The sequence below is a fragment of the Salminus brasiliensis genome, chromosome 25, assembly GCF_030463535.1.
Source record: "Salminus brasiliensis chromosome 25, fSalBra1.hap2, whole genome shotgun sequence".
Classification (NCBI taxonomy): Eukaryota; Metazoa; Chordata; class Actinopteri; order Characiformes; family Bryconidae; genus Salminus; species Salminus brasiliensis.
In genome coordinates this window covers 24,399,082-24,412,288 of record NC_132902.1, presented here as the reverse complement: position 1 = coordinate 24,412,288, position 13,207 = coordinate 24,399,082, and the positions used below count along the sequence as shown (strand labels likewise).

At 45.6% G+C, this 13,207-nt stretch overlaps 1 protein-coding gene across 5 annotated transcripts in view; it reads right to left on the bottom strand.

Moving 5' to 3' along the window:
• Window positions 1-13,207, bottom strand: part of apba2b (amyloid beta (A4) precursor protein-binding, family A, member 2b) — a 154,251-nt gene that overhangs the window by 5,659 nt on the left and 135,385 nt on the right. For all 5 annotated transcript variants that reach the window (XM_072670963.1, XM_072670966.1, XM_072670967.1 and 2 more), the window contains 5 exons: window positions 10,855-11,040; window positions 5,372-5,551; window positions 2,181-2,393; window positions 873-992; window positions 402-542 (listed from right to left, as the gene is read on the bottom strand). In XM_072670963.1, coding sequence (XP_072527064.1) covers window positions 402-542; window positions 873-992; window positions 2,181-2,393; window positions 5,372-5,551; window positions 10,855-11,040 — 840 coding nt within the window. The remainder of the gene's footprint in view (window positions 1-401; window positions 543-872; window positions 993-2,180; window positions 2,394-5,371; window positions 5,552-10,854; window positions 11,041-13,207) is intronic.

Genomic DNA, 13,207 nt, shown 5'->3' with positions numbered 1-13,207 from the left:
AGCAGCACGTGTGCACACAAGTCACGCTATTTACATCGTAAAAATCTTATTCTAATAGTGCCTAGCTATTATTGTTGTAACACTGATCCTAACAAAGTTCCCATCAATTATAGGACTCAGACTAGGACTAGTTTCTGAGCAAATGGTGGGATTAGTCAGTACTTCTATGACACTCGAGTAGCTGCATAAGGCTCCCTGGTGATCCCGGGTTCCCATCAATTACATTAATCACATCAATTACATCAATCACATCAATTACATCCCATTACAATTACATCAATTACAGGACTCGGACTAGGACAAGGCACCTATCTGACCTCCCTATGACGATATCCAACAAATGGCCTATGTGCTGTTAACTCACTACTGACCAGCAAACTGGCCTGGCCCTAAGATCCTACCTCGCCTACAGAGTTGGACAAGGCTTGGACGATCTTCTCGTGGGCTGTGGCCACCACACTTTGGCCGTTTATCTCGATGATGCGATGACCAACCCGTACGCCTCCCCTCTCGGCTATTCCACCTCGCATCAGACTGCAAATCTGCACAGAAAGACGAGTACAGGACACTGATCTGTTAAGGCTTGCAAGTGGAGGGGTCTCAAGAGCCCTCTAAATAGGCCAAATAAAAAGGGTGGATATTAGATTTTGGGTGCTTTTAATCTGAGTGTGTCAGCACTGCTTCTCAGATTAAATAACGCGACAGGATCAATACAGCAGTTGTGTTTACGAAGTGTCACAGTGATGTTGTAAAAATGCATCAGGCAGTGATTCCCAAACCTTTCACAGGGTTGTTGTTTTTTAACATGTCAGCCAGGCTGCCGGTGTCTACTGTTTATTGTTTCACACCCAGAGGAACTTCCCGCTACTCACAATGCCGTTCTGCACGCTGAAGCCCAGCTGGTACTTGAGGTCAGGCCTCTTGATGAGGACTGTGGTCACAGGAGGGCAGCTCACGATGTTCAGCTTCACCTGCACCTGGTTCTTCAGACCCTGAGGCAGGTAGGGATCAAAGAGCATAGATTAACATCACGCCTGTGCAGCGCTGGTTCACACCTCAACTGCAGTGTAGAGCACCTTTATTTTGCTGCTGAAATGAGTTTATTAAAGCATCACCTTTAAAACTGTGAACTGTGGGCATGTTTATGGTGAAACAAAATGCATGTCATGTTTTGAAAACTCATCAAAAGTTTGGACACCGGGTTGAATGTACACTGACCCCCATCTCAAAAACATCTGGTCCAAATGCTAGGGTGACCATATTTCATATTTTTGTTTTCAGAAAATAGGACACTGCGGACACACGGTGGTTAGGATGTTGCGGATGGGGGGTAGGACCACTGTAGGACCATGGCAGTGTGTATGTGCCTCTCAAACCTCTACGTTCTTGTACCAATAGAAATGCTCCAATATTAAACAAAACTTAAATCCAGTAATATCTCTCGTTCTGCAGCTCTCAGCTTGTCCAGAAATGCATGTGTAAAATAAAGGCTGAGCATTGACATTTTTTTTACTCCTGGACTCCTGTTTACATATATATTATATATTTTTAATAGAGAAACCTTTATTTTTTAGAGAAAGTTTTTGTTAAACAGAAAGCAGCATTATGTGAGCATTAATATTTCTTACTCCTGGGCTCCCCCTACAGTCAGAAAGTGTCAGAAGAGTGGCGCAACAGATAACACCACCACCTGCCACTGAGCAACCACACTATGTGGGAGACTGGGGTTCGATTCCCGGTCTGGGTGACAATGCTGCGCTACACCAATAAGAGTCCTTGGGCAAGACTCCTAACACTACATTGGCCCACCTCTGTAATATGAGTAACCCTGTAAGTCGCTCTGGATAAGAGCATCAGCTAAATGCCATAAATGTAAATGTAAATGTAAATGTCATTTGCCACAGTTAGCCATAAAACATGCTTTACACATCCTTTAAGGGTGGATGTAATGTGTATGTAAAGTGCAAACGACACTTTGTGACTGTAGGGGGAGCCCAGGAGTAAGAAATATGAATGCTTACATAATGCTGCTTTATGTTTAATATATATATATATATATATATATATATATATATATATATATATATATATATATATATATAAGTTCCTCTATTAAAAAATATATAATATATATGTAAACAGAACCTTCAGTATTTCAAGACCCCATGACCCCTGCTCACCTTAATAATTCCCTGACAGGTGGCGAGCGGCAGGCCCACCAGGCTGGTGTTGTTGATGGACATTATCTGGTCACCGATGCTCAGCTTCCCTGAGCGGGCGGCTGGCCCGCCGTTCATCATGTTGGCCAGAATCACTGTGGGCAGGATTGAGCCCCAGCCAGACTCCACTATTACTACTCCCAGAATCTCCCCCTTCTGCTTCTCCAAATGAAGCTGTGGAGGACAGAGAAGAGAGCGAGAGCGAGAGAGAAAGAGAAAGAGAAAGAGAGAGAGAGAGAGAGAGAGAGCACAGTCCATATGCCAGTTCAGAGAGTTACAGTGACGATACATATTAACGAGCAGTACTCCTGCATTAACCCTTTGTATTTCAATAAAAATATCTCACAGTGTAGAATCAGAGCACTGTATACCACGGGTGTACACTCCTCTTCTAACGATTAGGGTTATTAGTAATGCAGCTACTTTAAGGTGCACCCTGAGCTTGACTTTATGTACAACCCAATGCCAACAAACAAGTGTTATTGTGGTAAATCAGAAAAGACAGATTTTCTTTGGGGAATATTTTATCGTAGTTTACAACACCCTCATGTATCACCCTCGTGTATCTCTCCATCATAAAAAGATAATAAAAAAAGGCCCAAATCTGTTTATAGCTATTGTAAAACAGTGTACTGAGGAACATATGACCTTAATCACCCAGCCTTCATACACACATTTCCACATACACATATTTATATGTGTATATTTTTAGGTTTATGGTATTTCTTGTCTCGTCTACTGTCCTTGCACTATTGCCTCATGTCCTACCTATCCTGCATTCAGACTTTTAGCCTAACAGCGTTTGGCTGTACTGCACAAGCCTGTATTAGTATGACCATAAACCTGAATAATTTCTATGAGAGCACTTTTAAAGTTGGTAAACATCTGGTTCAGACATCTGGTTCCATTCAGCACCACTGTGCACAATTTTGACTCGGCAAGTTTCTCAAGAACAAACCAGTCTGAATGACTATTTCTTTCATCATTATTTTAAACACCTAAAAATGTAATTATATGAAGATTTTTAAACCTCTTTGAAATTCCACTTTAATACAAGGCATTTTTGGTTTTCACCCACCCCTTGTTTTTGACTCAAATTAGTGGGTGGAGCTTTGACGGATTGGCCTATTGCTTGGTCTCTCAACCAAGCAGTGCTCTGGATTGAATGGGACAAGATGGTGAGTGGGAGGTGAAGATGGAGTCTGCAGAGAAGTGGACAAATAAGAGGTAGAGACGCTGTACAGAGCCCCACTGAGAAAGAGTGGAACCGAGAAAGAGAGAGAGTGAGTGAGAGAGTGAGGGAGAGAGTAAATGAGTAATAAATGCTGAAGTGCTGATTGCCGTTGAGAGGATGCACTGAAGAGGGACAATGTGAAGCAATTAAGAAACGCAATCGACTCCACTACATTACCCTAAACAATATGACACAGCAGCCCACTCGAAATCCTGCAGACGTAGAGCGAGATGCACAGCGAGGCTGAGAGACCTGCAGCAGCTGTAATAACCAGCACTCTGGAGCTGACTAAGGCCAATCGCACAATAGTTTCAGACGATATTACTCTGACTGCAGGTGTCCTCTAATGTCCATCCTACAAGCACAGAACACACAGGACCTTCTACAGTGCTGAAGATTTAACAATCGTTAAATACACACGGGGAGGACTTTCCCAAAGCCGCCGACTGCGCTTTCATGGCCTGGTATTTAATGTATGGGCTCGAGCTTCTCAAGATATACCTGGAAGAGCAGGTAGCAACCTCTTAAACTGTTACAATCACAGTGAACATGTATTAATAGTAAGGGTGTGCTTTCGGCTGGGTTGACAAGATGCTTAGATGTGGTTTAAGGAGCCTTTTTACCACCCTGTTATTTCATCTTTACGTCACCACAGCGGCTCACAGTGGTCGTATAGCATAGTTATGTTTTTAGCACTGTAAACCATAATCATACTCGATAGATAGTGTTGCTGTAGTCTCAGTATCCTTTAATGCGCTAGTAGTAGTTAGCTAGCTAAAGAGCTTTTAGCCTAGCATGGAAGCCCACTCGCTTTCCTGGGTTTGTCTTCCTTGCACTGGGGTTAGCTCTAGCCCGGGGAAGCCAGACTGTTTTAGAGGGAGCTAAAGCTGGAGAAAGGATAAATGCCAGTCAGCTGGGGTTAGCTTTTTTTTAGCATAGCACGGATACCTGCTCGTGCTCCTGAGTTTAAGGAATAGGAAAAGCTGTATTTACGAGGCCTGGTTCCTGTAGCATCCCATATTCCCATAACTAGCAGGGCTACAAACGGGCTCAGAGTGGCTCAGTGGTCTAATGCCCTACCACTATGGCCCAGGGGTTGTGAGTTCCAATCCCAAAGCGGGACGCTTGGCCATCAGCAGCCAGAGTCTGAGAGAGCACAACTGGCCACAAGGCCGGCCCAAGCCTTTATGGAGCCCTAAGCAGAATTTCATTTGGGACCCCCCCATACCACCACTGTGCGATACGCTGAAGTGCCCGGGCCTTTATCGACCACCCAAGCGGCACATATTTGCAGTTGCCCAAATTGATTTATATAAAATTGCTATTACCTGTGTCATACTATTTTATTTTATTATTCAATGTTATAATATGTTATAATATTAAAAATATCTTGGTGCTCTTGGGGGCCCCCTGGTGGTGTTGAGGCCCTAAGCAAACGTGCAATTTGAGTATGCCTTGGGCCGACTCTGATTGGCCATGCCCTCATGGCTATCTCCCCTCATCCCCTCAGCACTCTTAAGCGATATTGGCCAGAACAGGCATCTGTTAGCTGGTGCGGTGCAGCTGGGGACACAGGGCTTCCCTCACAGCATTTTTGGCAGCCTGGCAATGCCACATCGGTAGCTTTTTGAAAAGAGGCAGTGGACGGACTCGCATGCATCAGAGAAGACATGTGTTAAGTCCTTACCCTCCTAGAGTCTCCTAGCATTGCTAATGCCCTATGGATTAATTGTCAGAACTAAAGGGGGTAAAAACAACTGGGTCCAGGTATCCTATACAGCTTTAAACTCTCTGACAGTACGCCTCTGCCCTCGCTCTGGCACTGCTGTCCTCTCCTTCCCCGTGATTCCAGAGAGGACAGGCGAGAGCTATATTCAGCTCTAAAGGCAGCAGGGCGAACCCGCGTCCAGCCACTGACCTCTTTGCAGTTTTCAGAGTTGGAGAAGTGGATGAGGTCGTCGTTGTACATCTCCTGCGTGTTGATGATGTCGCTGTACTCCTTCTGACTCAGGTCCTCTGGGTTGATGCCATTGGCTCGGAGGAACTCCTGATAGGCCACACTGAAGGCCTGGCCGATGGACTGGGCTATGAGCTGGGCCTGGACAGCCAGGGGAGGAGCAATGAGAAACAAAACACAGCATTCATCTAAATGAGGGACAATATGAGGCAATTAAGGCAGGCAATCGACTCCACTACATTACCCCGAACAACAGGACACAGCAGAGCACTGAAAATGATAGGGAAACTGAACAGCACTGAGTGTGTGTGTGTGTGTGTGTGTGTGTGTATGTGTGTATTCTGCACACCAAGGCTGAGAGATCTGCAACAACAGCCGTAATAACCAGCACTCCGGAGCTGACTCAGGCTAAGCGTTCACCAGCCTCAGATATTGGCTCTCTGCTTCAGTGCACATCAAGAACACTGCAGGCCGCTTCTAATGGCCATGCTATAAACACCTGGAATTAACAATTATCGGACACACTTTATCTTCAGCAGTACTCTGTGTATCGCAGTAGCTGAGCAAATTGAATGCATACGCTGGAAAAGAGGTTATTAACCCTTTCAGATCCCAGATTTCTCACAGTACTGTGCTTTAGTCAGAGGCGGAGATCTCTCAGCTTTCATTCATTTCATTTTCAGGAGGAATTTCTGAAGAGATCAGATGGAAGATTCTAACGTAAGGGTCTTCCATCTAATCTCCTCAGAAAGTCCTCCTTAAAATGAAATGCACTATGGGCCAGGGGTCGCGAGCTTGAATCCTGAGCCATGCTGCTTTCCAAGCGGGTAGATGGCACTCTCTTCCCATCTCATCACTCTTAAAGACGCAGGCATCTGTTAGCTAGTGAGGCAGAGCTAGAGACCCGTGGTGCTTTCCTCCAAAAATGTCGGCAGCCCTAAATTGCTAGTTATGGACAGGTGGGTAAAAAAGAGGAGAAAAAAAGAGAAAAAAAAGATACAAATTAGGATCATGATATTATGTTTTACAAAACTGCATCGATTGGCAAAACGACCGGCTGAGTGGCAGCATTAGTGTTCAGAGTGAAAGTAAAGGAGAAAGAGCTGCTGCGTGAGTGACTGTACAAACAGATTCAGCAGGAATTCAGAGCTTCCTTCTACAGACTGCTGAAAGCTAAGGAGAAGAGAAGCTAATGAATGGCTGCAATTCACCGAAACATGTGGGAGCTCACTGAGTGGTGAAGTCACGCTCTGAAAACAGGTGGGAAAAAAAACGAAGCCCACTGTAGCTGCTAATTTAGCAACATACTAAAGTTCAAGTAACAGGGAAAGCAAGCAAACCTGGATGAGCCAGTCTACTGAATGAGCCTGAATCCAGTGGAAACACTCGTAAGAGCATTCCCTCCACTCTGTGCTCTCAGATATGAGGCTTTATCCTCTAAACAGGTGCTATGTGAGCCTCAGTTAGCTGGACGTTCCTGGCTACACAGCGCTGTCTATAGACCAGTGGTTCTTTGGTAAAGTGGATGGACCGCTGTCGAGTCCAGCTGCCTTTAACTCGAGCAGATAGTCGCTGGTTTCAGTCCTGGTTTAGCTGTTTTCCCAGCGGGTTCCAGCGGGAATTTACCCATTTACACATTTACCCACCACTAAAAATACAGCAGCAAGGGTCAGAAACCTAAAGTTAAAGGATTCGCCTCCAAAGTGATGGAGTTTTAGCGCTAGCAGTCCTTTTCGGTTGTGTTTCCACTCAGGAATTCACAGGCTCTCACAGCTGGCTCCCACAGTTCTCTAAATGTTGTTGATCCCAAAAAGTAACGGACATTTCATTTAGAAAGACCCTGGAGGGAACATTACACAAGCTCTGCACGATGATGCGTTACCAAGTTGGCCTGGAAACATTCATGTTGCATCCAGCCCTGCGCTCCGTTGGTATCGGTGATGGCCTGAGCGTACTGTAAGTCAATTGATGATTGGTATCGCCCCCCGAAACACTGACCGGTCCATTTCTAGTAGAGACTCATCTAATATTGGATTCAGTTGTTGAGGGTTTGTGTCATTTTCTGTTAAACATGCGTCTGTTTTTTTCTCCTGACACTGAAAAATGAATCATCTGATGGCCATTTTTAATGAGACGACATGAAAAACAGTGCAAACTGAGTAATTCCCAGGACCAGGAGTGAGGACCTGCAGTCTGAATGGCCATTTAAGAAGGTTAAATCATCCATTGTTGAACCGTGCAATTGGGCACAAAGAGGGGGCAGGCGACTGACCAGCTTTCCATCCTTTTCATAGTCTCATTATTCTCAGAGCAGGCCGTAACCTTCTACGCCTGCCCACAGCAGCTATGCTAGCCTGAATCAGATACACAACATGCTCTTCAGAGCAACAGATGGCTCGGTGTCACATCTCGTTTAAGCTGACTGAGTTTAGGCTCATTTGACGTGACTCAGACCTTGCAGTGGTTTCATTGATTTTCAGATCTGAGAACAGCTTCGCTCTCTGCTGCTGCTTCAATAAAAGCAATTTTCCTTGAAGGCACAGAAACACAAAGGTTCACTGTGTAGGATCTGTAGAAGACTGAAATACTGGCTTTAAAAAGGGAGAATCAAGGGAAAAGCAAAGAACTGCAGATGTTCTCCAGAGGTGGGTGGCGCAACCTAAACTCATATTCTCGTAATGTGAGAAATTCTGACTCAACACTGTGAAAATGCGAAGATCCTTGAGGAACTTTTGGAGGTCTTCGGTTTAAGACTGCGGAGGAACCCTTTGGGGTCCTTTGAGGAACCCTCAAGAAAAGGTTTTTAGAAAAAAAATGTTCCTTGGTGGTTCTTTAAAGCATCTTAAGAGGTTCCTCCAGAGTTTCAAACTGAAGAACCTCCAAATGTTCCTTAAGGATCTTCAGCAGCTAGAGGGGTATAAAGCTGTGGAGCAGTGGAATGCGTTCTCTGGAGTGATGGAGCTCTATCTAGAACCTTTGGGATCATCTAACATCAGTACCTGACCTCTCCAAAGCTCCTCTATGACTACATGCAATTAAATCCGATTTCAATCCAATATTCAAACATCTAGTGTAATATCTACTATTCCAAGTTGCTACATGGACAAAAGTATTGGGACACCTGCTCATTCTAAAATCAAGGGTATTAAAAAAAAGGTTATCCTGCTTTTGTTGGAGTAACTGTCTCTACTGTCCAGGGAAGAAGAAGGCTTTCTACTAGATTGTCAAGAAACATTGCTGTGAGGATTTGACTGCATTCACCCCACCTCATGTCCAGCATCCCAAAAGTATCGAACTGAGCACCATCCATCATTCCACAGAACACAGTTCTTCTACTGTTTGAGGAGGATTTTTACTTTTTGGACGTGAATTTTCCAATCTCCACTCTTGTGGCAATCAAATCCTCACAGCAATGGTTCTAGCAACGATTCTAGTGTGAGGTCATTCAAAAACAGCAAAGGATGTTCCTGCAGTCAGGGCCCCCCTAAAATCCCTATTAAAACCCTTGATTTATGAGGAAGCAACTAGAGAGCAAACTTCCAGTGAGAAGTACGAAGGACACCTCAACCTCAATTTTCTAGGATGCTCTTAACATTCATTCAATCCTGCTGGCTGTAATTATCACCTCAAACCCAGAGCGGCTGGACCACGCAGGAGGCCAAGTCAGCATCTGCAGGAGATCAGCACAGACCCTGGCCTGGTATTGATCGCAGAGCAGACCGCTGTATACTGTATTGCAGAAGCCGAGGTCCAGAAGGCTTTATAAAGGACTTTCCTCAAGTGTAGAAGTGCAGAGCCGAAGTCGAAATGACTCATCTAATCTCACACACACACACTCACAATCACGTTCTCTCATCTTTCTTGCACTGGTCCATACATCAAAGAGTGTAATTAGCCAGTATGAGTGAGTAACAGCTGCACTGCAGAGCACAGAGGAGACAACACACTAGAGCAGCCTCATTACAGACTGGAGGCTTTGATGAATCAACTTCAGTGCATCATTTAACATGAATCACCAATCAGCCATAACATTAGCACCACTGACCGGTGAAGTGAAAAACATTGATTATCTTAATCTACAGCGGCTCCCGTCAAGGGGTAGGATCTTCATATTAGGCAGCAAGTGAACAATCAGTCAGTTCTTGAAGGTGATGGAGGTGTTGAAGCAGGAAAAATGGGCAGGCGTAGGAATCTGAGCCACTCCGACAAGAGCCAAACGAGGATGGCTTGACAACTGGACTGGGTCAGAACATCTCTAAAACATCAGGCCGGTCTTGTTGGGTGTTCCAGATATGCAGGGGTCAGTAGCTACCAAAAGTGTTCAGAGGAAGGCAGACTGTTGAACTGGCGCCCAAGGCTTAGTGATGCTCATAGAGGCCCCACCTCCCAACTTACAGGACTTAAAGGATCTGCTGCTGACGTTAGCATTGGTGCCAGACACCACAGCAGGACGCCTTCAGAGGTCTTGTGGAGTCCATGGCTGGAATGGTCGGATCTGTTGTGGTGGCACAAGGGCATCAGTGTACATACAGTACTGTGAGGCGGTTTTAGGCCCCTAATAAACCCACTCTTCTCACCCCCATCTCTCAGCAGTGAGAGAGTTTTTACTGTAGAAGCTCCAGATCTCATCAGAACTGATAAAGCAGGTGAACATAAATCCAGTAAAAAGGAGAAACAAGAGCTTCTCATTCTGAAGAAAGAAAGTAGTGAGATCTTGTCGGTGAGCTAGTCTGAAGAACAGAGCTCGGTTCCTCCAGGTTTCTCCTGGACGCCCCCCAGTCCAGCTAGCACAGCGTGGAGGATGTGTTCAACTCCATCAGCAGCAGCAGCAGCAGCAGCAGCTCACCTGATTTACCATCATTAAGCCCTGATTTCCCACCAAACCAGGTGTTGATCTGAGGAGAACTCTAAATAATACTAGACTCCATGAGAGAGGAGAACTTTGGAGATGTTCTAATGATGAACACAGTGATGGAGAACCACCACCACCTTCTGTAGGAGTGTTTATTCTAATATCAGTGATTTACTGAGCAGATAAACACTTACTGCCCAGATCAGCAGCTCTTATTCAGTTGAATCCACTTTTGCTGGGTCGCACACCTTGGTTAAAAAGAAATCTGCAGATGTGGTTGGTCAGGGTGTTCATAGCATGCTGTGATTGGCTAGAGGTCTCATTTTCTCATTTGCACACAGCAGTCTATAATTGGGGACTGAAATGAGGCATTTGGGAAATATTCTGCCCAAGGAGAGCTTTACTAAATAACTACACAACATATGTGGAGCTGATGTATCCTTTGAGGGACATATCAAACACCAAATATCCTCTCTCACACTCCCCCCCCCCCCCCCCCCCTCTCTCTCTCTCTCTCTCTCTCTCTCACACACACATTCACATTACCCCCCTTTTCCACCCCCATACACACTAGTTTTGGACACACACTTACATCCTCAGACTCAAAGACGTGGCAGATCATCTTGTACTGTTTCTTGGCCTCGGGGGCTCCAGGGGTGGTCTCGATGCAGTCCTGCGAAGCAGAGCGGGGCATGCGCCGCCGGGCCATCAGCACCACGATGTTTCCGATGTCGGCGATGTACGAGATGGTGCGGAGGGCGTTGTCCATCATCGTCTCCTGCAGAAACAACAACAACAGCAACACTCATCTGTCTTTCCTGACGGACTGATCTTTTCTACTGCCAGTTTTTAATGGAGGCATAATTTAATCAGGATCGCTCAATATTTCTTTAATGTCAGCTGCATGTGTGATGACTGACGATCTGCCTCCTTAAGCCTAAGGCCGCACTGTTTCAATGAAAAATCCTTCTTGTCCTGATTAGGAATGCAGCTGAAACTGCTGAAACATAAGGTGTAATAGTGCGTTAAAGCGTTTCCAACAAATGTACCTATTAATACTGATATGCACAATACTACATATATACACAGCTCCACTGGTCAGCCCCACTGACCAGTTGTGCAGGTCTATAACTCCAGACTGTATCCAGCTGTTTCTCTGCAGACTCTATTATCAGCCCCCTTTCACCCTGTTTGATCTTCAGTGCTCAGGACCCCACAGGACTGACCACCACAGAAAAGGTACGTAGGTAGTATCTGGTTGGTGGGTCAGCATTCTCAGCACGGACTGTAGTGACACTGACTGACATGGTGGTGGCGAGTGTGTGTGTGTTAGGAGTGTGTGTTGTGCTGGTGGTACACGTGGATCAGACACAGCAGTGCTGCTGGAGTGCTTAAATCCCTCAGTGTCCGCTGCTGGACTGCGGATAGTCCACCAACCAGAAATATCCAGCCAACAGCGTCCTGTGAGCAGCAGCATCCTGTGGGCAGCAGCGTCCTGTGGGCACTGATACAGCACTAGGAGGATGACCAACACAAACTATGCAGCAGCAGATACAGAGCTTCTGTCTCTGACTTTACAATTTATGTACAAGGTAGGAGTGTCTAATAGAGTGGACAGTGAGTGGACAGACACAGTGTTTAAGCCCTCCAGCAGCACCGCTGCGTCTGATCCACTCCTACCACCAGCAAAACACACACTACTAACAGTCAGTGTCACTGCAGTGCTGAGAATGCTGATCCACCATCCAAATACTATCTACCTACTACAACCTAGGGGCGTGTGCTCGTCTGTGTTTGATGATGACGTTCCAGAGCCTCCGAATGAAGGCATTTCATCAGCAGCAGCTCCCTTCACCCACATACTGGCCCCATTACACACACGGCGTGTATTAACCTGATTAACTGAGTGTATGTGGGTCGTGGAACAGCATGTCGGGAGAAGTGTTTTTCTCCACACCTTACACACGCTCAAAAGATACATCATTAGCCAGTCAGCACAATTAATGATCCAATTTGTGTGTGTGCATGCGAGGCATACAGAGCCTTTAACCTTTCCGAGAGCAGAGGGAACACCGGGGAGATCCATAGATTTCCATTCCGATCACACGCTGGGCAGCAGGCCAAGCACCGGGAATCAGCGCCCTAATCAGTCCCGTGTTCTTCACTTTACCCCGGGGACGAGGCAGCCCGGCCTTAAATGAAAGGGGCAGCGGGACACGACCTGTATTTACAGCAGTGTTGGGCTGTATTTCCATATTTCCACACCTGTGGCGTCTCGGGATGATCTTCGCTGCGTGTAAAGCAGTATCATCAGCAGTGTTTCAGTGTTAAACCGACACCTACCCACTTCATTTACTGGTAAAATGCTCTCTGGTGTACTCTGACAGCGCAGACTATAGGTGTTAATTTCATGCTGGGGTTTTACACACACACACACACATACACATACACACACACCATCAAAGTGCTTTAAAGTGCTAAGCTAAGCTCACTATGCCCAATGTTAGCTGCCAGCTAGAAGTATAAAGCTCTCCAGCCGTAAGCTCTGGAGTATTGGGTTCTCAGAGGTGATGGGCTGGAGTGGCAGATCTAATAATCCGGTATCAGTATCTGGCCTCACTCATGCTCTAATAGGGCTGAATGCAATCAAATCCTTATAGCAATGTTCCAACATCTGGTGTAACGCATTCCTAGCTTTTCAAGCTCATTCTCCAATATCTTCCTAAGAACTGACTTCAAATAGTTTTTGAGAAAACCTCAAAAGAAGAATTGTTTACAGCTACATCATATGGACAAAAGTATTTGGACACTTGCTTATTCATTGTTTCTTCTGAAATCAAGGGGATTAAAAAGAGTCTATCCTGCTTTTGTTGGAGTACCTGTCTCTACTGTCTAGAGAAGAAGGCTTTCTACTACATTTTGGAGGAGCATTGCTGTGAGGATTT